Raw genomic sequence first — 25,360 nt, 5'->3', positions numbered from 1 at the left:
CCCCCCCCCCCCCCTGTAGGCAGCCCTGACAAAGTGTTCTATCTTTCATGAGTTAATAATTATCACAGTAAAAATAAATTTGATTGCTACACACCAGCTTATGTAACATAACAGAAATTGACATAACATGGTATTATAAGTCCGGCTCGACTGTACGCATCTATATAGACTCAAAAGCATACCTTATTATAATAGTTTAAACTATTTTCATGTAACCACTGGGAGAGGTTGTACAGATTCTGCACACTAGATGTCAATGCATCATACTGACTGGTAGACACTGCAGCTACAGAATCAGTAGAGATATCACAGCCTTCAGCCAAACTGGCCACAGTGGGGTCCACAGTACTGCCATAATATGGAGTAGGAGGAGGTCCATTATTCGTTGGAGCTGGTGCACTGACCTTCATCAACACCAGCAATACTGCTAGGAAAGCCAACATCATTCTGTTTGCCTTGAGGTAAAAAAGAAGCAACAGGAAGGTTATAACGTGTATCGTCTGGACGTTGGTCTTTATAGCTACTCAGAAGTTAACCACTATGCCGCCAAACACCACTTGAAGTTTATATATAATTGAATGGCTAGCTATTCCAGGAAAATATTTGCTGTGTTTGCGATGCAAGAATTCGTGATCTGTGTGAAGCGGGTTGATAGACCAGCAGTGGCGGATCCAGGATGGGGCATTTGGGGCAAATGCCCCCCCCCCCCTTCAAGAAATTGCATACAAGATCGAGATACTCTAATAGAGCAGTCAATTACTCTAATAAAGCAGTCACAATGTTCATGAGGCAGTGTAGCTTACCTATGAAGCTATAAATAGGATTTTATTTTACATAACAGACGTGATATAGTTGGTAAGGATAACTAGCTATTATTGTCGTGACCTTTTTTTTTTTTTTTTGGTCTTCAACTGGTTTTCAGCAAGTTTTTTTGGTCTTCAACTGTTTTTCAGAAAGGTGCCCTCCCCTCTTTCCAAACTCTGGATCCGCCCCTGACCAGGGGAGTTTATATATAGCTGTATATTGCGGTTAAAAACCACTTTCACGATTGTTTTGGGCCTGCCTATCAAACGAGGAATCTTCCAGCGCGAAAACAATGGAAGTCATTGCAAAAGTATACGTAGTCAGAGTGTCATGCTAATGAGTACTACAAAAATGTAACAGCGTCGCGTGAGAAATCAGCTGAAGCCACCAAAACATCATTTAACAAAGATTTGGCAAAGTCTCGCATTGAGTCAGCGGAAAGGTAAAGGGAATACTACCATCAAGACTTGGAAAAGTCTCGCACTGAACTTGAGTTTCAAAAAAGAAAAGGGAACACTACCATCAAGACTTGGAAAAGTCTCGTGTGGATTCTGCAGAGAGCACTAAAGAACATTACCGCAAGGATGTTGCCAAATCCCGTGCTGCTACTAGATCCTCAACCAGCAAGTACTACTTTTCTAATATTGAGAAACTGTGCAAAGAATCTAAACACAGGTAATGTTGTCTATAACATAGCTAGCAAACCATGGACATTGAAGAAATAGTAACTTTAGTGTCCTGTGTAATAGAAACTGCATGCACATAAAAGATAAGATTCATGCAATGTTTGTAAAAAGTACACAAACAAGTGGAACAAAAAATTAGGAATTTTCAATGTGAGTAGGGATCAAAGTAATAAAAAGTACTGAAACAAGAGAGATTATCTACCACCTGAAGTCATGCTAGTACACACGTAATCCCTACTTCAGTGCCATTATATCTTAAATCTTGGCAACTGAAGTAGTGATTACGTGTGTACTAGCATGACTTAAGGTGGTAGATAATCTCTCTTGTTTCAGTACTTTTTATTACTTTGATCCCTACTCATATTGAAAATTCCTAATTTTTTGTTCCACTTGTTAATTAAATACTATCCTACTAGACACCTGATATGTTCAAATATTACATTAAATGTAAATTCAACATGATTTTTAAATTGGGTGTAATATAACAGTTCAGGGTAAATAAATGATTGATAAAACACACTGGCTATGCCTATACAAATAGATGAAATTAATTACACACATTCATTTCAACTGATATTTTCTTTGATGGTTAGTAGTGGCACCACTTGTTATCAAACGCAATCTCAGCTTTAATTGATGAAAAACTGTACAGGCATTCATGGGTATTATCATTTTGTACTTCTTGTAGTAATCTATCATTCTCTAATTGTTTAATAATGTTTCGTAGACTGTTGACATCATTTTTTATTCTCCTGGCTACACTGTTGACTGGATAATTTCTGGGTGAAAAGCAGTCCTTGGTTGATCGGATTAGTGATGCAAGTTGTTCATCAGCTTGTAAGCAGTCACTTGGTGTACAATCACATCCAGTGATGTTCAGCTACACAACACATAAAACATTTAACTGTTAATACAACATCCAGCTAGCTATTATATACTTAGCTAAGAATGCACACTGACACAAACCCACCACATAATAAATACGAGCAATGTTGTGTTCAAGCTGATTCTTAATGACATAAAGTGAATGGTGTATTTCTTTTTTTTCTGTTAGTCTTAGTGGCTTCAACTCCACAAACATTACTTCTATAATAAATCTTCGGTGAAGGATATAGCCATTGTAAAAATGTTGTAAAAGCTCATGTGTGACTTGCTGTGTCTTTGGATAGTAGGCCATATTGAGCTTATAACTGTCATAACATCCTCCAAAAGTCTGTAAAGTATACATGATAATAAACATAGACACATTCCATAGATTATAGAGTTGATAGATACTGTAACTATTCGTAAAAAGCTAATTGGAAACACATGCAACCATATATGGCTTATAATGGCTGCAATACATACATTAACATACACTAACATCCTTATTGTCAGTTAGAGATATTAGATTATCTGTTTCTGATGATAATTTGTGAAATCCAGAGTCTTTCTTGGTAGGGCTTAGCCATTTATTTAAAAGCACCCACTGACAACCAAATCTGTCCCATTGCAGTGACAGGTAGTAGAATTGCCATTATGGTCAATGTGATCAACTCCTGAACCAGACTGATCTCCTGAGCCAGAGCCACAGTTTGTTTCATTCAGTAAGAAAGAGGAACCATCATCGTGTGAGCTACTAGCCATGACCACTTTAGCAATCACCATGTACAAAACTAACTGAAATATCCCCACTGTGGACATCATTGCTATATTTGCCATTGCAAACAAACTTGAGGAAGCTATAGCTCCCACACTTATTTATAGTTCTGGCTTACACATATAAGTCTACAGAGAATTTTAAGTGTTTTCGCTTGATGAAACTCCCCCCACCATAATGAAATGGCATCATAGAGTACATATATCAGTGCATCAAATTACATCATGCAGGTGATTTTGAGAAGCATTATAATGCTTGTTAGAGCAAAGATATTTAGACTTTTCCACAGAATTACACATGCAGAGATGCATTACCAATATACTTTTAAAAGCTTAATTAATTATATTGCATTTAAATGAATTGGTATACGGAATTTACACTGAGGTGAAAAGCAAAACTATCGAACTGTATAATTATACAAGGTAGCTATGGCTGAACACTGAATGGCTTGCTAGCCCTATCTGAAGGATGACAACAAATTGTTAGGGTATTTACCAGTCCCATTCCTATAGCTAGTCATGCATAAAATGCTGATATGCACTTATGCAACCACATCAATTGAAACCTTTTTATCTGTTCTGAAAATGACACTTATTAGATCTCTGGTGACCTCTTGTGTGGCTGTCTGGATGTGCAGTTGTGATTATATCACAAAAATTTGTCCCATTTACTGTTAGTTATATGCCTTATATGGCATACATGTAGTATTCCAACAGTAACCTAACCTTTTAAAAATGTTAATGTCTTGTTTAGCTAATACATACAAAAATTACAATGGTCACTTAATAAACAGACTGCATAGACTTGTAATTGTGTTTATCATTACTGTGTGGTAAGGACTCTATACAGAGTATGACACACAGATATACAATAAGCACTAGATTAGATTTGTAATCTACAGTAAGTAAGTATAGATCTTTAAAAACATTCAAAGATGGCTGGTTGACAATGTTCTCTGGAAGATTGATCCATGATCTAATCATTGACGGCAGGAAGGAGTAATGGTGAACGTTAAGTTAGTATATGGTGTTCTAAAACACTGCAAGTAGCCCCCTGCATGGTGTACGTTAACATTGGAGTTGATATACAGATGGTACAACAATGAGATAATTATCTTGTAAAACATAACTAGTTTAGAGTAGGTGCAGCATGATTCAAGAGAAGGCCAATTAAGTGAGTTGAGCATATATAGCGGTAACACTGTTTTTGCAAGAATAGCCATTCGTATTGTAGGGACGGTGCCATGTATATACTATGGGAAGCATACAATAGTATAACGTATGGGAGATCCATCAGGGAAATTCAACACATTACATTGTAGCAATCTTGTACAGGACAATAATGTGAGGAAGTGAGGAAATATTGATATTAAAAAAAGACATAAATGAAAGTATTTAGCTGTGTGTTTTGAGTAGCACATGAGTGGATATACAGCACACACAGAATCGGTATCTGATATAGCCATCAACTTCTTTATATACAGGAACATCCTTAAGCTGGTGCTCAGTCATATCCTGAACAGATACATTTTAGCTAATGACATAATAAAACATTAGTCATCATATTGAATAACGTGTACATCACTGCTAAAGGGAAAGTTTGTGCAGACAAGCGGTCGGTGACTATACTATCAATTATGTACGTTGGTACTTTTGTTACTATCGACTATTTTATAGGAGCCATATAACTGTTAATTGCAGTATAGTTATGTATTTGTGTTTTTTTATTTGCAATTTGTAGTTGGAGTGATTAAATGCTTTTGAAATACCAGGCAATGAACTATTATACAGCTACAATAACTATTGCTGAAATCTAAATCCAGGCATGCATAACTATGTATTTCTCACAATTATAGCTATACTTATAGGGACAATGTGTTATAAAGTTAATAAATGTAACTAGCTATATGCTAGCTTCCAGCATTAAACCTAAAAACGTTTTCTTTAGCCAGGGATAATATTTTCATGCAAACAAACTTAATGTAGCTAACAACTTTAAACAGGCTGTAGGACCAGGTGTCCTACAGACCTTAAGCACTTAATTGTGCTGAAAAGCTTTAATAAATAAAATAAATCAGCCATGCAATTAACTAAATGACTGTTATAACTATATGTCTTGAAGCTGGCTAACTGTAGCTAAGTAGACATCTTTGATGGTTGGATCATAGGATCCTATTGCTAGCCATACCTTGAGCCCTTCAAGTATGAGTGTATGCATGATTAATATAGCTCAGTATAGCCGCTAACTATAATTTTCACTCTAGTTACTGCATACTGTACCTGCAACACTGTGGCTTTTTGTAGCCTGTTTGTAGCCTGTGGTTATAAGTCATCAATGCTATAGCGATATATAGTTAGCTATATACATCAGCGTTGAAACCGGGTCGGGTCATCCGGGTCTGACCCGGTTTACAAATTATCCGGGTCTGACCGGGATTGGATCACGTGAGAAACAAACTTGATCGTTTGACGACGTGGAACCTATAAACGTTAGTCGCGTAGCTCTTTCGTGAGCCACGCCCACTTATCGCGTTACAAACATACGCTCAGCCACGCCCATTTATTAGTAAGTGCAGTCTGTAGCATGAAACTGTGTCCGTTTCTGTCTGCAAGCTTACGTAGGGCCACGCCCACTAATCGATTAATGTATGAGCTGTATATAGTCTAGTCTTGCAGCAGGATAAGTACTTTTGTGAGCCACACCCATTTTAATATATTGGGAAATTGCAATACTAAGTATGTACGAAGCCGATTTTAAATTATAAACTTACCGGCTTAGTTATCACATAACTACTCGTTTACTCAACACGAATCGAACGCTCAAAACGTAGTCTCGCTCGCTCGAGAATACCCGAAACATAGCTCTTATCGCGCGCCTCGGCTTAATTTAATCCGGGTCACATCCGGGTCAGTGGGTCATCCGGGTCAGCAGTTGTGACCCGGTTTCAACGCTGATATACATTCGTGTATGTACGCTACGATCGATGCACGTTGTAACAATTCGTCACTATACTAAGTAATAACTGCATGCATATTCGCCCAGCACTCAGGCGCCCTATAGTAGGCATTCCAGCCCGATTTTTAAATTTTGGAAATATGGGCTTTTTATATGCTCAATAGATAGAGTATTGATTGCTGATCTCAGAAATATATAGTTTGTTGGGTTGGAATTAGCTACTTTGTCATGCACAGTACTTAAAAACTGAAAAAGGTACATTTTTTCTCCAGGGCTCCCCATACATTTTAAAGGGGAAAATGGCACAATTGAATCAGGAAGCCATCTAGCAATCTGGACTATCTTGAAACTGCAGTTGCTTCTAGCTGCAAGTTTGTACATGTAATGAGAGTAACTTCAGGTCTTATTGGATCTCAGTGATCTTTGTATGCTTTGTGGTGAGCAAATATGCTTCACCTACTGCACACTTCTTGATGCAATGGTGTATATCCATAGGTAAGTGACTATCTCAAGTTGGTTAAAACGTCAAGTTAGCAACTTATAAAGGTAAACAACTAAAGTGGAGGTGCCACAATGATGCAACAATATACTTAAGGTGGAGTGGTGGTTTCAATTATGTCATTGTTATGCCGCCTTTGAAGTGGGTTATACTTTTGAGCTGATGACACAGCCATCAGAAAACTGCTCTAGAGCTGAAAATCGCTAACCCGAGTGAAGTAACTACGCACTTTAAAGTAACCACCAGTGACTACCTTTCACCCGACATTACGTTTTTTAAAGTTTTAAAGTTTTCTACATACATTACAAGGCTTGAAAAGATTACAAAACAACACAAAACTCACTCATATGTAACGCGCACGATAAAACTAAGATTTTCATGATGATCAGCGTGTCGACAAACCCCACAGCGATTTTCATCCTCATTGGAGCTCGGACGACGGAGCAATCCCAAGTTAAACACGAGTTGTCATTTTGTGCCAGGGTTCTATTGGGGTATATACGGAGAATTTTTTTATTAAAAAATCTCGGATACTGGAATGCCTACCTATAGCTAATACTGACGTGTTAGATCACTGTGCATGCATTGTCTAATGTATGCACGTAGCTATGGTATAACTGCTATAGAGAGAGAAGAACCATCAGTATTATTGATGACACAAACAATTACAATCGAATGACTTACTTTGCTGAAAATCCCGAAGAACAGTTTTACGAAATCATCGTTCGTCACAAATCAATACGCCGGCATGCACAGGGGGATTTCCCCATATGATCTAACTTCACTCACGGTGAAGACAGCAAGATGAAATCTTCTATAAATAGCTAGCTGTGCAATGGAGGAGCAAGCAATTCACTGATCAAAGCATAACAAAGTCAATCTCTGACCAAACAACAGCTAGTTAGCAGCAATGGCGCCAGTGCAAGGATTATTCTACACTCTTCTATACATGATCATTTTAGCTAGCATGAAAGCCAGCTCCTCCCCGTTGCCACCAACAAACGATACGAACTTTGCTGAGCTGGGCTCTGAAAATGATAGCGCTGCTAACTCTAGCAGCGGGAACAACAGTACCGTCAATTGTGGCTGCAATGTGACAAACGTGTTAACCAAGTGGCTAAGCCCAAGTAAGAAGGAAGCTGGAATCAGCAAGCTAACGATGGAAACAGACTTCCTGATTAGTTTAACTGACAACAAAGAAGTAAGTGCGAATGCAATGCAGAGATTTGTTACTTACTATATGCAGTATGTACATCACGTGTTTCCGCCCATAATGGAATAGCTAGCTAAATAGCTAAGTAAAGTTCGCATAATTAAAATAATTATTATGCATTAGCTATCATGAATGTTGACTTATTTTACAGACTTTTGGAGAATGTTATGATAGCTACAAGCTCAACTTGGCCTACTATCCAGAGTCACAAAATGTCACAAAAGATCTGTTGCAAAAGTTCTACAATAGCCTCATCCTTCACCGAAGGTATATCACAGAAGTGATGTTGGTGGAGTTGAAGTTACTAAGACTAACAGGACAAAGAGAGATACATCATTCACTCCATTCCATTAAGAACCAACTTGAACACAATATTGTTCGCCTTTATCATCTGGTGAGTGTTAGTTCTATGTAAAATACATGTATATAGCTAGCTATACTTTTAGCTTAAAAGTTTCATTATTGTTGTAGTTCTATATATTGTTTACTAACATTTTGTGTTGTGTATAGCTGAACATCACTGGATGTGATTGTATACCAAGTGACTGCTTACAAGCTGATGAACAACTTGCATCACTAATAAATGCAACCAAGGACTGCTTCTCACCCAGAAATTATCCAGTCAACAGTGTAGCTAGGAGAATCAAAAATGATGCTGACAGTCTACAGAAAATTCTTATACATTTATTAAAAGAATCACCACAAGAAAGACAATGTCATGACAGCACCCATCACTGTTCATACAGTTTTTCCTCAATAAAAGCTAAAATTACTTTTGATAACAAGTGGTGCCACTACTAATAGCTACCGAGAAGTGTCTTTTTAAATTTTTCAGATGAATACATGACCAGTGATTTTTTATTGTGTGATTTTATACTATTTTTACTCACTTATATTTACTGTAATTATACAATTTTGTATTTTTAAGGTATAAAGCGAAAAATATAATTGTGTGAACTAAAGTTAATGACTACAGAATAACAGTATGCAACTGGTAAAGTTGACATATATGCATGGGGTGATGGATCATAACATATATACACAGCTACTAAGTTGCTACATGACAAGCACTCTTTAACTTGTCATGTAAAGACTGGCTCTGTTCAGCTGGTGTAGCATCAAGTCTTCGTAGAGATGAGTTCCCAATAAGTAGTAGTCCCATCCAGTTGATGCCAAATTGACAAATCGCTTTGGACACTCATCAAACTACAGAACACATGTAGAAACTTGTAATGACCTTATTAGTCTGGTACAGTAACACAATCATATCCAATTGAGCCAACACTACATGTATAGGGATTTTCCTGCTAACACATTACTCATTACGTCCAGTATATATACTGTTCAATGGATTCTCTACAAGTGAAGTGTATAGCTACAGTGTTACACTCTATAGATTACTATCCTGAAACTGTACAAGGCTGCATCTTTGAAACTTCTTTTTCTGGGATGGTTTAACAGTGAAATAACTAGCTAGTTCAATATAACAGAAACAAATTATAATTGTATCATTATGCTGGAAGTTAGCTGGTAAATATAGCAATGAAGAGACAAAGTACACAACCATGTAGCTGATCTGCTAGCAGTTGAATCTCAATGGGTTTCCAGCTTGATGTAAAAATGAGCTCATCAGAAGCCTTCATAAAGGCCATCTGCCTGAACACTTGGTGTGCAAGGATATTTTAAATGCTGTATTCACTGATATGTTTTTAAATTAAAGCTATTAAACATATCAAATTGCATATAGAAGCTTTATATGCTAACTTTTGCTGAAACCTAAAATAGGAAATATATACAGCATCTGTAGCTAATGACTACAGGTAAAGTATACAGTGGAAACAACCATTTAATATATGATTATTAGTTTAATCATCACACTGTGTGAGCCCATGATAGTAGAAACATTATGTACAAACATGGGTCAGGTTATCTGGATTATCATGGTCAATAGGGTTGTGTGGGTTTTAAAGAGTATTTTGTTGGGTTGGATCAAGTGTGATTCAAACTCAAAACGATGTGACCTTTTTTATGAAGAATGCAGTGAATCATATTCTAGTCCTCCAGGTCTTATGTCTGGGGTGGTGCTTATAGATTTCATAAATGAGGAGCTTATACATCAATAACCACCATTCTGAACTGGAGGTTGACACTACTAGAGCTGAAGTGTGGGAGCAGTTTTGAATCATGTAGTGTAAATTGCCAAACAGTAAGAATTGTTCGTCATCTGCCTGTATACTTACATAGAGCCACAGCAACTCACTAATCCTGTTATATGCAAGGCTAATTGTAGCTGACATAGTACCCAATTGGTGCATGCCCTTGTTGCAATGAAACCTGATCCCATCCAGGTGCAGGTCCCATCCGGGTTACTATTCAGGTCAGTTGATCTCCCTGGTCAGCAGTTAATCCATGACAATGATTGAAACCCATATAACCCCACTTTTGAACATTTTATGTTATCTGCAGCTAAATTAACTAAGGGTCTATAAACCTCATCATTGTAGTTGGTTGTGACTAAAAATGTGCACAAATGGATGGAGAGATAGTTCAGGAAAAACCGTATCTGTCAGCATACCTATATTGACTGATTTTATAGCTTCACAAGAACAAATTTGTCTATAACAGTTTTATTTCTTTCTATTGTCCATGCCTCCATGTATTCAATTGTTATCCTTCGTGTTGGTAGCACAGAAACTGTATTACTTGAAAACAGGCCAATCTTCCAAATTTTATTTATAATAACTGGTATCCTATTGATACTGCTACTTCACACAGATAATGTCCATGTTACAGTTGTAATAATGTAGCAGTCATAGTTACAACTGTACATGAACCCACAAGGGTGTATATACCTATATTAAAATGCTTCCTGTGGGTAATTTAGGTTAAGTGCTTTTAATTATATGATGGTCATGTGTAGGCAGTAGCAACCTGTATAATATAGTGTGGATTTTGTTCATTCTAATATGTGTACAGTGCAAGCTTGTCTACTTCTTTGAATTCGTTCTGCATGACACATTAAATTGTGTGAAGATTTCCTACTGCATTCTCCTCTGAATATGCAGTTGTTGCATAAATTATGTGGTGTATATAACTCATAATCATCGTGTGACTTCTATTGGGTGTTGATTGTGTCAATCTGTTTATATCCTTATTCTGATAGTTGTGGTCAGCTAGGGTTGGATATGCTACAAAGATTGTTTCTGGATGGTTTTTCTATGCAATTGACTTTTTTTGTTCTAGTAGGATTAAAGCAAGCTTGAAACCAGATTGGTTGACCTAGATAACTTGGGCTAAGAGTCAAGTGGGTCTCATAGAAGTAGAAACATATTTTGGTTTGCAGTTGTTTGATTTATGCAACAAGATAATGCCAATCAATTCTGATTTCTTAACATGGCTAACTGCTTGGGTTGTAGGCATGAAAGTAGCTAATAACCAAGTACTTTTAAAACTTACAACACACAATTTCTGCATACAGCATTCGACTCGAGGCACACAAGTCTCTTCTACGTTAGAAAGATGCTACAAACAGTTTTCAGATGTGACTAAAATCACATATCAGATTGACTTATACCAGTCCTATTGTATTTTATTCCTAAATTTTGACTGACAGATCAGCCTGCTTAAAATCTCAGGTTTGAGACTGGGTTGGGTTATCCAACTATCATTTAGGTCACATTCGTCAAGTAGCTTGATCCGCTTTATAAAATATCTAAGTCTGACCTGACATGTCACAATAATTTTGCAAGCTAGAAGTATAGATGTACTCAAAAACTTACAGTGCCACATTCACATATCAGGATCGTATGTTGCTGTCTGTAGGCATACATGAGCCACGTCCACTCATTTATTGCATAGTATTTGGATATGATCTTCCCTATAGTGAAGTAACCTCTATGTATAATCAATGCAGGGGTCTTGTGTACAATGTTGTATACTCCATAGTTAATGCCACTGCCAAATTCTAGCTCCTGATGCACACCTCTGCTTTAATTAAGGGTGCTCTGTACAGTTTCCATGAAATTACCATAAATCACAAATGGTTTGGGCAAATATACTGTACTTTCTTACTGGATATAAGTTAACACTAGAACATATTTTAGTTCAAACCCAACTGCTAATTATGCAACTTATAATTTCCCTTTAAACTAGAACTAGTCTTGCAGTTTACAGTTTACACACTAGAGCCTTGATACTTTCATGACACACTATACAAAACAGTACAAACTATTGTGCGTTTTTAATATTGTTTTTTAGCTTCTCAATCATCAGATACTCAACTTCCGGTTTGACACTGCCACCAAATATTGTAGCTTGCTGCATAAATATAGCCATATTTGGACATGCTACGGTAACATATCAAACCTGCTGACACACTACCATTGTACAAAAATGGACATGTATGCATTAAGCCGGGAAGATTCTTTACAACTAAATTTTACCGTATTTAGAGATGAAGAATAGGGTTATTGTCATCAGAATTGTTTGATGCGCTAATGATTCTTTACAAAACTAGCTAAGGGGATGGTGATAGGTACTTACCACCTCTTTGATAGGTTTTTCAGCTGGATTCTCATCTTTAATGCAACTAAGTCCTTCTCTGATAATCTACAATGGATTAATACAATGTATTAATAATAGCAACAAAAAATAACTACATGCACATGTGGAAGCTAAACTCTAAAGTAATATATGTATGTATATATTGACAGTAATGACAATGTAGCTATGGAAATGTATACAGGTAAAACAGAGGCCAAGTAATGATCACAAGGTAGCTTCAAACATTTGTCAATTGGTGTGATTTGTGACTGGATGGTACAATTTCCTCTGCAAAACATAATCTATTGTATACATATTTTCCATTGTATGTAAACTTATATCTCTGAGAAGTACATATCTTGATATGTTCACACAGTATACAGAAATAAGAAAAACACTAGTATGTATATAGGTAAGTGGCCGATTATGTATTACTGACCTAACAATTTCCTGTAAAAAATCCTCTGTAAACTCGTACTTGTTTGTTGAACTATTCTGATGGTTTCTGCCCTCTTTTATAGGATTTTAACCCTAGAGAAGGATTTTACAAAAGTGCTTCCTGTTGCAAGTTTGTGTTGTAACACAGATGAATTGCTACATTTGAGCGGAGGTGATAAATCGTTTTAAAAGGCCAAGACCAACAATATACCACTGTTGCAAGTACTCATTGGAAACATATAGCCTCAATTTTGTAGATCCTTACAACTGTGCTGAGCCTGAAACATGTCTAACCGATAAACTGGACTCATTGCTACATGATGTTCCAAATGTACCATTATTTACCATGTAATAAATTGGCAAAGGCAGCCAGGTTCTTCTGTTTAGTCTTTGGGAGAAGCGTAAAAACAAAAACCAGTCTAAAGACTTGTAGTTTAGTTGTTTTTGTATTAATAAAGATGATGTTGTATGTGCTATTAATTTAAAACTGATCACGGTTGTATCTTGCATTCCAATCATCTGAAATTGGTGAGCATGTACATTGTTAGCATAATCTATAGCTGGATAGGGCAAAGCTTTCAGGTGCAGTGATATTAGCAACAAGTCAGTATGGAAAATATGTATGTGGCAATAACAAGTATACCACTGGTTGATAATTCCTACTTTGCATGGTCTCAGTTTACCAGTTAACAAATCAGTCTATGATCAACTACATGTGGGATCATTTCATGCGGAAATTCAATGATACAAACATTCATACCTTCCATTACCTCTGTCCCTGCTGCCACTATTCAACAGCGTCACCATCATCAATATATGCAGTACTGTTATAAGTAATTATTTACTGTAATTAATTGTAGTAGAGTCACCGGCAGCACTTGTCAGTGGCTTTCAGTATCTTTTTTGTGTGTGTGTACTGAAAAACAATAATAATAATAATAATCATGGGACCACAACTACTTAATAGCTTGAACAATAGTGAAACTGAGAGTTTGTAAGAACTCAAGTTAGGACAAAACTTGGTCGATAATTAGTTACTTATACTATGTACCATTCATTTAGCTATTTTGTACAAATGTGGACAAATGCATGTGTGCTGGTCGGGTTCAGTACTTTTGTCTACATTCAGATTATAATGTTGCAGTCATACAGTATACTAACAAATTTAAATATCGTGAGGGAAAATATCAAGGCTTTCAGATTTATGACTTCTCACAGATTAAATTATGAAGTTTTTGTGGCTAATTTTCAGTTATCATTCAAACAACTTCTGAAAATAGATACCTTTATCAATGGATCTAAGCAAAAAAAATATTTTTTCACAAGTGTCATCCTGTTACATCAATGCATGGCACATAAGTAAATACCAAACACATTATGCCTATCTACTCAATGTGGTGGAGTCAGTGCATGGTCTCAAGTGACCTTGTGGTAGCAACTGCTAGTTTGAAAATTAGAAGATACACATAATAATAATTTAATGTGCATGTATGTATGTACGTTCCATTACGTCATTACCCATCATATTGTAAGACACGATATCAATGCTATTTTAGTTTTACACTGAAGTTTATATGGTAGAAATGCAATAGAGTGAACTGTAGAATATAGTAACTGCGTAGTTATATCACAGATTAACAGGTGTTAGTTCTAAATGACATTGGATACTAGTCATTATTGTTGTGTGGCTACATGTACAAGAATTTTATGGCTTTGTGGGTGGATCAATATTGTACTATATGTCTATAAATGGATAAGTGTAGTACGATCTGTTATATCACATTCAAAACAATTAAACATTTGTTGTTGGTTCTTTTTGTGATAGAGAACTTTTGTGGTTGTGTTGCTGCTGTGAAAGAAAAATTGTGGTTCTACAAAATCTATTCTTTTTCAGAAGATTTATGTTATCAGCAGGTATGTTAAAGGGGAAACACAAGTGAGGCATCTGCAAAAAATGCATACAGTTTATGCAACAAAATGATTGTCATCATTACTGGTACCTACTGTATTTATACAGGGCAGTAAAAACATAGGTACAGACACTATATACAGATTTAGACTGATATCTTATTTGTATAAAAGCATCTGGAGTATAGATTAAGTTATTATTAATCACTGTCAATTTAATACATGGCTTATCAGAACTTATCACAATTTAATAGAAATGTTATTATATAACATTAGAATTCAATAAAGAATGTATGATTCATAAGTTTGACAGTACTCCATTTCAGGAGATAAAGCCAAGTATTTTAAAAATGAGAAAGCTGTTTCTGTTGTAGTACAGGACTCAACAAGCTGCAACATTATTAATTTTATGAATTAATTAGTGGGTATTTATAAACTAATAATAAACCATCATTAAACTTCCTCCAACATGTTAACACCACAGCACTACATTCTCACCCCAGAGTACAATTATATTAGAGCCACCAAACGGGATTCCACAAAACAACACAAAGTATTGTCTGATAAACGACACATAATAATGTTGTGTGGTCCAAAAGCCACTTGAATACTAAATATGATCTATGTACTACAACAGAGGATTTTGGTGTGGCTTTACATTGAACTACAAGGAAGAATTCAACAATGACATCCACAGGAATGTAAACACAAGGATATCAACAGTAAGAAAATCTCCACAAAAGGAATAAGATATAATTATATAGCTGCACAGGATTCAATAACTTCTTACAATGGTGAATGTATAAACACATCAAGGACAGGATAATAGACAATAACAACATCAATAACAACATCGATAACATGAAACATGAAGGGAAACCACCTTAGAATACTTACAATTCTTCTAACAGTTGTTGTAATGTCATACGACAATCTATACATCTGTAGCACCACATCTGTGAAACTAGGCTCAAGGACTACTCCAAGTTCAACCTCATACAACAGAATGGTACCCAGTCTAGTTATCAGTTTCTTCATTAGGTAGTATTCTCAGTTGTACGATGGATGGAAACACAACTCCATCGGTCATTAGCTGTATGTACAGTGATAGTACATATTGAGCTACACCTCTAACAGACTGGTGTCTCTTTGTTTACATTTACCAATGTGGTTATAAATATGTGCAATTTTGCTTTGTGCTGTAACTATATGCATCAAATGATAGTTTCCTCTTCTACACTAAGAATTCATCAACAGAACTAGTTTCATGTGTCCTTACTAAATCAGTTCAGTAACTCAGTTTGGCTTAACATACATGGCCACTATAACAAGGTGAGTCTATTAATGATATGAGTACTAGCATAGTTTCACAATATATAGATGCACATTTTAAATTGAAATCTTTTGTGACATATTAGAAAGCCGTACAATAAATTTCTTCATACAGTTTTTACAATCCATAGATCTTTTATCAGTAAGAATTCATAGCAACAGTGAAATATGTACAGCTAGCTACAACACTTTCAGATTCAATCCTTTTAATGAGTAGTAATACACACACATATATGTCCATCATAAATTGCTAGATTTTACAAGCGTGCATTATTGATAACAGTTATCTCGGTGGCTACTGTATCTAAATTTCAATGATATCTGTGTAAATCAAGTTATGGCTGCAAACTACAGAAACTGCATACATACTTCCCTCCCATTGAGATATACAATATATGTGACTGAATTTGACAAAACAAGGCTTCGACGCACAAAGCTTTGTTTGGAGATATGGCGATTTTAAGGAATCATTGTGTAATAACTTCCCAGTGCCTACAGCTGTGCAAACAAAATTTGCACCAATTGTTCATCTGTTCACTAGCTATCACTGAGTGGGTGTATACATTTCTGATACCCAAAATTTGCCCTGTTTTGAGCAGCTTTTTTCGAGCGGATAATAATATCACAGATGGTAGTAATAGGGTGAGAGGGTGGGGGTGGACGGTGGTCTTAATATAGCTACGGGTATAAAATGGAGTAAGAAGACGATTGGAATCCAGAGGCCAAGTTTGGGCTCTCCATGGCCCTCCATGGCCCTCAAATTACTCCAAATTGACTGAGAACACTATTGGCGAGCTCTCTGTGAAGTCCCAGCTCACTACACACCATTATCACAAAGCCATGGCCATTTAATGGTACCAATCTCACACTCGTGGCTGTGACAGGGTCGGAAGAAAACTGCTACAGAAACCAGACTTGTCAGTGCTGAAGGAAGTACAGTGTGAAATATGATAGTGTATTAGACCAGCAATCCATTTCTGGTAAAATCGTAAGTTTGATTTTGTGTGTGTGGAAGCCTTGTTATGTGAAATCCGGTCACATATACAGACATGTAATACGCACATACAACTATTAGCTATACAGAACTAACTCAAGTTTTAGAAAATACACAAAATAATTATCTTTACCTCATTTGAATATATGATAGAGTACTTGTCAGGTAGCAAGCCAGAAACAACTTGATTTGGTAGATTCATTTCCTAATACAAAAAACCCAATGTTGCATCATACCAACTAGTGGCTTCCATATATTATACATCATCAGTTAAGATACAAAAGACTTTCAATATCAATATCACATTGTACTGCTGCCAACAGGGATTATCGTGATCTAACAATACCATATATGTATTACAATCAACCAAATAGTTAGTAGACCGTGTACAAAACAATTTAAAGTGACACCATTCAAGTGGCTATTTTACACTGATTCTGTCTGTATATATGTAAAGTAAGAGTGCATAGAAAGACATGTATATATATAATGCTTGCTATACATGTGAAGAAACGCTGCAGGGTTAGCCGTCACAACTCTAATCCCAGTATGTTGTATAGTGATGTCCAGTTGTTCATGTTCATTACAGCAACAGCTTATTATTAAATTTGGCCCATTTTGCATAGTAATCCATGTGTGCATAGCTTCACTTGCTTGTATCAAGCGAGTACACAAATCCAGAACTTATAACTGTTTGCTGCAGACAAAGATTAAGAATGATGGAAGTACAGCTGGAATAAATACTCTCTTTTTGGCATTCAGCATGTACATTTATACTTGAATACTGTTTTTTAAAAATTATGTATGCTAGTCATGTGTTTGCTGTTAGCCTACACAACCTAATGGTTATCAATAGTGAGGTAATAAAGGCTACCACTTGACTAGTGGCATTTAGTTACTTTGATTGATGGTTATATGAATATTTGTACACATGCAGTGTGTGAACAACATGTACCACACTTATGTATGTAGCTATAAATGGACTCACAGTATGTATTTAAAATATCACATCATTATAAATAAAATTGTAGAAGAAGTTATTCATGTTGTATACTTCAAGACTTAACACAACAAACAGAATTGGTGGAACTTGTATTACACTATAGTAATACATTTTTGAATTGCATGCACAGAAGTCTCTGCAAGAAAATGTACACAACTATCTCAGTCTACCACTGATTACATTATGGCAATATAATGGTGTCTCCACGAATGGTGAATGTGAAATAACCATTAATGGTGGTTTATACTTGAAAAACATATATAAAAGCACACCAGAAAATGAAGCATATACGTACACAAGCCAGTTTTAAATCCCATCATAATAATTCTCAGAATTAATATTTGAATATAAAATAATGAAAGAGCCATGAATATGTGGCTGTTTACATGATAAAATAGCTACTCTTTACTCACTGGGTCAGGTTTGGACACAAATTTCATGATGGAGAGACGAACCACAGTAACTCTTTAAAAAAGTTATTAAAAATTTAAGTTGAAGATTCCCTAAAGATGCATATACACTACAGCACAGTATAAGAAAACTTAGCAAAACAAATAAAGGTAAATTTAAAAGATAAACTGAAACAAGGAATTAGTTAAATTCATCCACAGATGCTATGACTACATTACAGACTTCAACAATAATCCTGCAGAATAAACATCCTTTCTTTCGATATCCTGGTATTCCTTTGCACTATAACATATTTTAACCATTGGTTTCCAAAATATTGCAAATTCCTTTTTACCATACAATTACACTCCTTACTTTTTGACCTTGCATCTCTTGTGTATACTTGCAGCTATTATCACAAAGCTTTTAGCAGCTACTTCAAAAATACTATACATTTAATCCCTAATTCAATCTATACCCATATCTGAATATGTTGAGATAATTAACTTACCTGCTGTAGTGAACTTTATATAATTAACAAGATTATGGTTGTTATAATATACAACAAATAATATTTTTGTAAATTTAATCTGAAAACTGATGACTCTGAAAGTTGAACTATGTACAGTGTAACTATATAGCTGTTATTTATCCAAGTCAAATATGGGGAGCTAAAATCAATTGTTTTCTACTTTCAAGATTTGTGTAACAATATAAAGCCATACCATTCCTTTTATAACCATGCTCATATTGTGTAATGAAACAATGTCAACTTGACTTAATGTGGCTATAGGAAATGTTCTTAATTTGTAAGCACATTTTACTATCTTGATTTGGAAGCAGTTTAATTTCCATCATGAATTGGAAATTGTGTTGTACCAGGCTGAGCTAATAGGCAGTAAAATAACTAAGAATTGTTAGTTTCAATATCACTTTCAATGAAGTAGACAGTATAGTAAGCTTATTTCCCTGACCTCATGCATCTACAAAAGCATCAGGAAATCGAATATCAGATAGCATCCAGGTGTGTGTGTGTGTGTGTGTGTGTGTGTGTGTGTGTGTGTGTGTGTGTGTGTGTGTGTGTGTGTGTGTGTGTGTGTGTGTGTGTGTGTGTGTGTGTGTGTGTGTGTGTGTGTGTGTTCTACTATGTCAAAAGGTTATTAAAGGATTGTACTTAATGCTTTGTTAGGAGTCTTGGTTTCTTGGTTACACAAGCCTTATACACACACGCACGCACGCAAATGCACGCACGCATGCACACGCACACGCACACACTTGCAGTGAACCATGATGGCAGAGTTCTAGGATTCCTCCTGAACCAGTAACAAGTTGCTAGCTCCACAAAAGTTACAATGTCTTGGTAAGTCACTCCTTCTCCTGAGACACACAGTAAAAAGTCCCTAGATTGAAAACAAAACATTGTCCCTCTGTTCTGTGCCAGAACATCAACAGCACTGGAACACATCTCCAACCACTGCTTATGATCTTGACACAACTGGAACCCCAACAACAATGGTACGCAAATCACCCACTACCTCATCGTGCTATCTCTTCTTAGGTCCATGGAATGGCCACCTTTGCATCAGTTCACCAAACAAGTTGTTTAGGAATGCAATCATCATCCATACGACCCAAGTGGCCTAACCACTGCAATCTCCTTGACCGAAGCATGCCAAACTGGGCTGACAATTGTTGAGTAGTAATACCCTCTTTCCACTGTTGGTATCTTGATACTCCCAGGATGGTACGACCACAGGATGGTACACACACACACGCACGCACACGCATGCACACACAACAAACACACGCACTACATGCACGCACACACGCACACATACACACACAAAACACACACACAAACCACACACACTACACACACACACATAACGCACACTACACACACACACACTGCACACACTACACATACACACACACCACACACACACACACACACACACACACACACACATACACACACACACACACACATGTACATACATGTAGTGTTTTAGGTAGATACTACATACAATTACAACTGCTACATGTAGCTTTGTTTATTCAATTACAGTCTGTTTTGTATGGATTAGTGCTGATGACATTGTACATACTTGGTAACTCGTTAACATTATCACATGCTGTGCACATGAAGTTTAAAATATGTAAATGCACTGCACAAAATCCTTTTTGCTAGGAAGTAAATGTTGTAATGCAAAGCAGTACAAAGCCACATTGTTGCTGTATGTATGAAATTGGTTTCCACTTTGATTTTACTGCAGTAAGATAGGTCCATTTCAATTTTAATGATTGGCTTGTCCATCCCATGTACTATATAGCTATATATATAGATGACTTGGTGTTATACATAGAGAACTATATGTATGTAATGGCTAATATTATGACAATTAATAAGGAGACACTTTGCTATTTGTTGCACATGAGGGGTCTACATAGCTATGTAGTGTAATTATTTGAGCAGGGTTTTATTTCGAATAACTTGGTGAGTTATTAAATTAGAAGTGAGTGTGAAGGTTTCTGTCTACAATGTAATGATAAGAGGAGCTGTACATGGTCAATGAAGGCTATTAGACATAATCTATACATACCCACATCAATTCAGGGTATATTCCTTGTACTGGCATGGTCATGTGCTCAGTTCTCATTCTAGCTTTAAACTGTAACCATCAAGTATTTGTACAAATTCTGGGGATTAAACCAGCAGGGATAATAATTGTTAAATTTATTAACCTTTCCAAATTCCAGTGGCTAAACCTTTAAGCCTAATCTGTGCACTGCATGTCATCATTGGTGAATATTTTAATGTGATGGAATTTTGTACAACAAGGCCTCGAGTCACCTCATTTGTAAAACTGCATGGCAACAAAGATAAGGTGTGCTTCAGTTTTCACATGTTGTTAAGCTTATGTATTTTAAAGATTACAGTCAGGTGATTCCATTGTGGTTTGTACAGGTGTATTAGACAGGTAGAATTTTATGAGGAAAACTTACTCCATAGCTATAGGTAATTCTTGTCTAACGGATGTCATCACATGAATGACTATATAAGTATTTTTACTTGAGTGGACAACATTGTGCATGACACTCTCTCCTGTACTTGGGATGCATATTGATGAGGAAATGAGACATTGTAGTTGTTCAGGAACTAATTGTATAAAGTGGTCAGCTTGGAATGAGTATATGTAGGCTTTAGTTTATATATTGGGTTACGTGGGGTGTGCAGGAATTTAACTTTTCTTTGTCTTCAAGAGAAGTAGTATCATTACACCTCTTATTATCTATGTAATAGATAATGGCCATCTTTGTAATGTCCTAATAGATTTTGTTGTTAGAAATTATCTGTCCTGTTCTGATGTGGCACAGATTCAGATTATGCATTACACAATACCTGTACTACATGTTTGGTATGTTTGTTTATGTAACAGCAGTTATCTGATACTATGTTAAATTAATAATGAAGGATAAAGTTTCTCAGAAGACCAGCATACCTTCATGCTACTAATAATAGAGTTGAAGTGACTGTATTAACTGGAGTGTGAAATTTAATTGTCAAAGCTACCTTCAAGGAAGCCTTATCTGAAGCATAGCTATTTAGTAGTTTTTTCATAGCTACTAGTGTGTAGTGTGTGCATGCATGTGTGCGTGTGTGTGTATGTGCCTGTGTGCAAAGTGAGGCATGTGTGTGTGCCAGCATAGCCAAGTGAGTGCCCAACTGTCCTTGTCTGGTGTTGGGGTCATTCTGGAACTTGGGTTCTGTGACCTCTTTCTGTGAGTCCTAGACAGTGGTTACTAGTGCTGCCTCAGGAAGATTTGCCTTGCACAAGGCTCAAGTGCCTGAGTGACCCACAGGCCTCCCAGTGTTGGTTTGCTGGGTGGCAATTGCTGTAGACTTTGCTTTATGTGTGCGTGCATGCATGTGTTTGTTTGTGTGTGTGTGTCTGTCTGTCTGTCTGTCTGTCTGTCTGTCTGCAATGCACAATATGCCACCAGGAATTAGATGTAGGGTTTCATTTTCAGTTTGTAATGTTGCTTTTAACATTGATATTTGGAAATTTTCTGTGTAATGTATGTACATTTTAATTATTGTTTGTATACTTGTATATATGTTACTGGGACCATATTAGTTAGTGATACCATGCATCAAAGTGTTCACATTTCAAATAGGATTTCCTGCTATTGGAAGCACTGGGGACTTTAGTTTGCTGCTGCTGTATCATATTTTAACAGCAAAGCAATTGATAAAATTATTTATCCCGAGAGCACACAGGGACTGATTCCATACTAATGCCATTGATCTACAGTATCTCATTACATGTGCATATCCTGATCATCAGGAATATATATTTCTAGGATGGTTCTATGTGTACTAGTCATGTCCTGGGAAAATACTCATGATAATTGTTGCACAATGTTAGTTAACAAGTTTTATGATAAGTAAAAGAAATAATACAATTACCTCTGTTATAACACTGGAATGTATTGTCCCTGGCGTGCTATGTGAAACCACACACTGTCCCTAACACAGCATTACTATATACGATTTTAAGGTTGTTAAAAATTTCCTTAATACCATCAGAGTAAATACAATACAGGTTGTTGAAAGTTTGGTGACAAACTTGCTTACACAAGGAAGGTGAAACACATGCAATAATAAATTTCACAATCTGGCCTGTGGTACACATGTACAATGTATATAGTGAGCAACCTCATTGTTGCTGCTGCTTTAGAAAGTGATGCTTATTGTATTTTGGGTGAGCTACAGTCCTACAGTTGTGATTACCTATTGAGCTATGTTTGTGGGATATTTTGAGTTGTTATGGATGAAGGATACTTGTGATCTTAAGATTTCTGTTGCTTTATAGATCATTCAATTTCTTAGAGAGAGTCTCTACTATGGAAACCCAACCAGATATCTGATGAACAAAGTATGTGTAAGCTGTTAACAGTAGCAGATGATTCATTATGATCTTGACCAGTATTATAATATCTCAATGTGGCTAACAAATTAGTTGATGAAAAAGGTATCCTGCCAGGTGGATCACTGAACAGGGATAATGAATTGGTCAGTATTGAGACCTTATAGCATGCTTGGCTTGTATGTCAATGTGATAGTTGTATATTTTATGTATGACATTCTCACTCATGTCTAACAGTTCTGTATCCTTAAAATTCAAGAAGATGTACTGTAAATGTAGGAAATTGCTTAGTGGAGGAGTCGTGTATATGCAGGTTGATGAAATGTGCCCTTGGCTTCTCATATACATATTGTGTTGGCAGTACAGGGTCTACCATTAGCCACACACCTGCCTGAGATTCAATCATGCATACACGTATGCACACGCTATTACATATATTACTTGGATTCCATTGTGGTTCTTGTGTTAGTTCTTTATTTCAGTGTAATTACCATTGGCAACCATATTCCAGTATACCACCCACCATAAACCATAATCTATTTGGTGTCTAATTGTTGGCATATACATACCAGGTTCTTAGAAGGGATTGTGTATCACCAAATTGGTCATCTCTCAAAGTACATATACCACCATAATATGATGAATATTATTTCTGGTCACAGGATTATGCATTAGAGTTTTGAAGATGTGTATGTGTAACTATATAGTGTACAGTACTGCCATATTAAATTGTGGTAGCAAACAATCGTGTATGTTGGGGAGATGGAAGGGTTGTTTTAGAAAAATTGTACTGTAATGGTTCCAGCTTTTAAATGATGACTTTACTTTGTATCAATACTATCTTGAAATATGTCCCAGCATGGTTTGATTCCTTTACCAGTTCATGCACTAAAAAACTTTTAGCAAGGCAACAAATTGGAAAAGACAGATAAATTAATTAATATTTACTTTTTGCTGTATTCAAATACAGGTAGTGCTGTTTACCATACAGTGGACAATGGAATTACAATCTAATCAAAAACAGCCAAGCTGTAAAAAAAGGTGCGGCCCCCAAAAAGGCCATGGTGAAAAAAGATGTGAAATCCAAGGTGGCGGCCAAGAAATGGCTGTGATGGTAGGTTAATGGTTACATTTTAATAACAACAATTCAGGTGAATTTGGTGCCAAGACCAAGTGGCACAAAATTCACCTGAATTGTCGTTATTAAAATGTAACCATTAACCTACCATCACAGCCATTTCTTGGCCGCCACCTTGGATTTCACATCTTTTTTCACCATGGCCTTTTTGGGGGCCGCACCTTTTTTTACAGCTTGGCTGTTTTTGATTAGATATCACTTCTTTTTGTATTTGTATACTGCAAAGCCGGCCTATGGCTGGCTTTGGGGCTTTTTTAACCCATGTGTTTTTTTTCTTTACTACAGGAAGATGAAAAGAACTTAAAGAAGAATTTTAGTACTTCAAATATTTTTGATTTTATTAGTAATTATACAAATTATATACATATATTTATTACATGCCAATTATTCCCCACAGGATATTTTTTTGCAGCTGATCTCTCTACTGGGTGACTTGAAATGTAGCTGAACTATATACAGGATGGTTTCTTTGTAGCTGAACTCTCTACAAGGTAACCTCTTCTAGCTGATCTCTCTACAGGGTATTTAGTTTCTAGCTGAACTCTCTACAGGTGATTTGTTTGCAGCTAAACTCTCTACATGGTGGTGTCTTTGTAGCCGAACTCTCTACATGATGGTTTCTTTGTAGCTGAACTCTCTATAAGGTGACTTCGTTTAGCTGAACTCTCTACAGGGTGATTTTTTTATAGCTGAACTCTCTGCAGGGTGATTTGTTTGCAGCTGAACTCCCTACATGATGGTTTCTTTGTAGCTGAACTCTCTACAAGGTGACTTCGTCCAGCTGATCTCTCTACGGGGTGATTTGTTTCTAGCTGAACTCTCTACAGGTGATTTGTTTGCAGCTAAACTCTCTACATGGTGGTTTCTTTGTAGCTGAACTCCCTACAT

At 36.3% G+C, this 25,360-nt stretch overlaps 1 protein-coding gene across 1 annotated transcript; it reads right to left on the bottom strand.

Annotated features, from left to right (window-relative positions):
• Window positions 1-8,759: 8,759 nt before the first annotated feature.
• On the bottom strand, window positions 8,760-17,205 carry LOC136256758 (uncharacterized). Its single transcript, XM_066049776.1, has 4 exons — window positions 17,144-17,205; window positions 15,582-15,777; window positions 12,339-12,404; window positions 8,760-9,002 (listed from the first exon to the last, which is right to left on the bottom strand). The coding sequence occupies exons 2-4, from the start codon at window positions 15,720-15,722 to the stop codon at window positions 8,871-8,873; spliced, it is 339 nt and encodes a 112-aa protein (XP_065905848.1). The 5' UTR covers window positions 15,723-15,777; window positions 17,144-17,205; the 3' UTR covers window positions 8,760-8,870.
• Window positions 17,206-25,360: the final 8,155 nt, after the last annotated feature.

The sequence above is a fragment of the Dysidea avara genome, chromosome 5, assembly GCF_963678975.1.
Source record: "Dysidea avara chromosome 5, odDysAvar1.4, whole genome shotgun sequence".
NCBI lineage: Eukaryota > Metazoa > Porifera > Demospongiae > Dictyoceratida > Dysideidae > Dysidea > Dysidea avara.
Note: the sequence above shows the minus strand (reverse complement) of the source record. Positions and strands in the feature narration are given on the sequence as shown.

What these genes read in the sequence shown, in the direction of transcription:
- LOC136256758 (XM_066049776.1), bottom strand. Translation starts at nt 15,722, where the DNA reads ATGAAGAAACTGATAACTAGACTGGGTACCATTCTGTTGTATGAGGTT. An exon ending in CAACAACTGTTAGAAGAATT is followed by an intron (nt 12,405 to 15,581) that starts GTAAGTATTCTA and finishes AATCCATTGTAG; the next exon opens with ATTATCAGAGAAGGACTTAG. An exon ending in AAAAACCTATCAAAGAGGTG is followed by an intron (nt 9,003 to 12,338) that starts GTAAGTACCTAT and finishes TGTGTTCTGTAG; the next exon opens with TTTGATGAGTGTCCAAAGCG.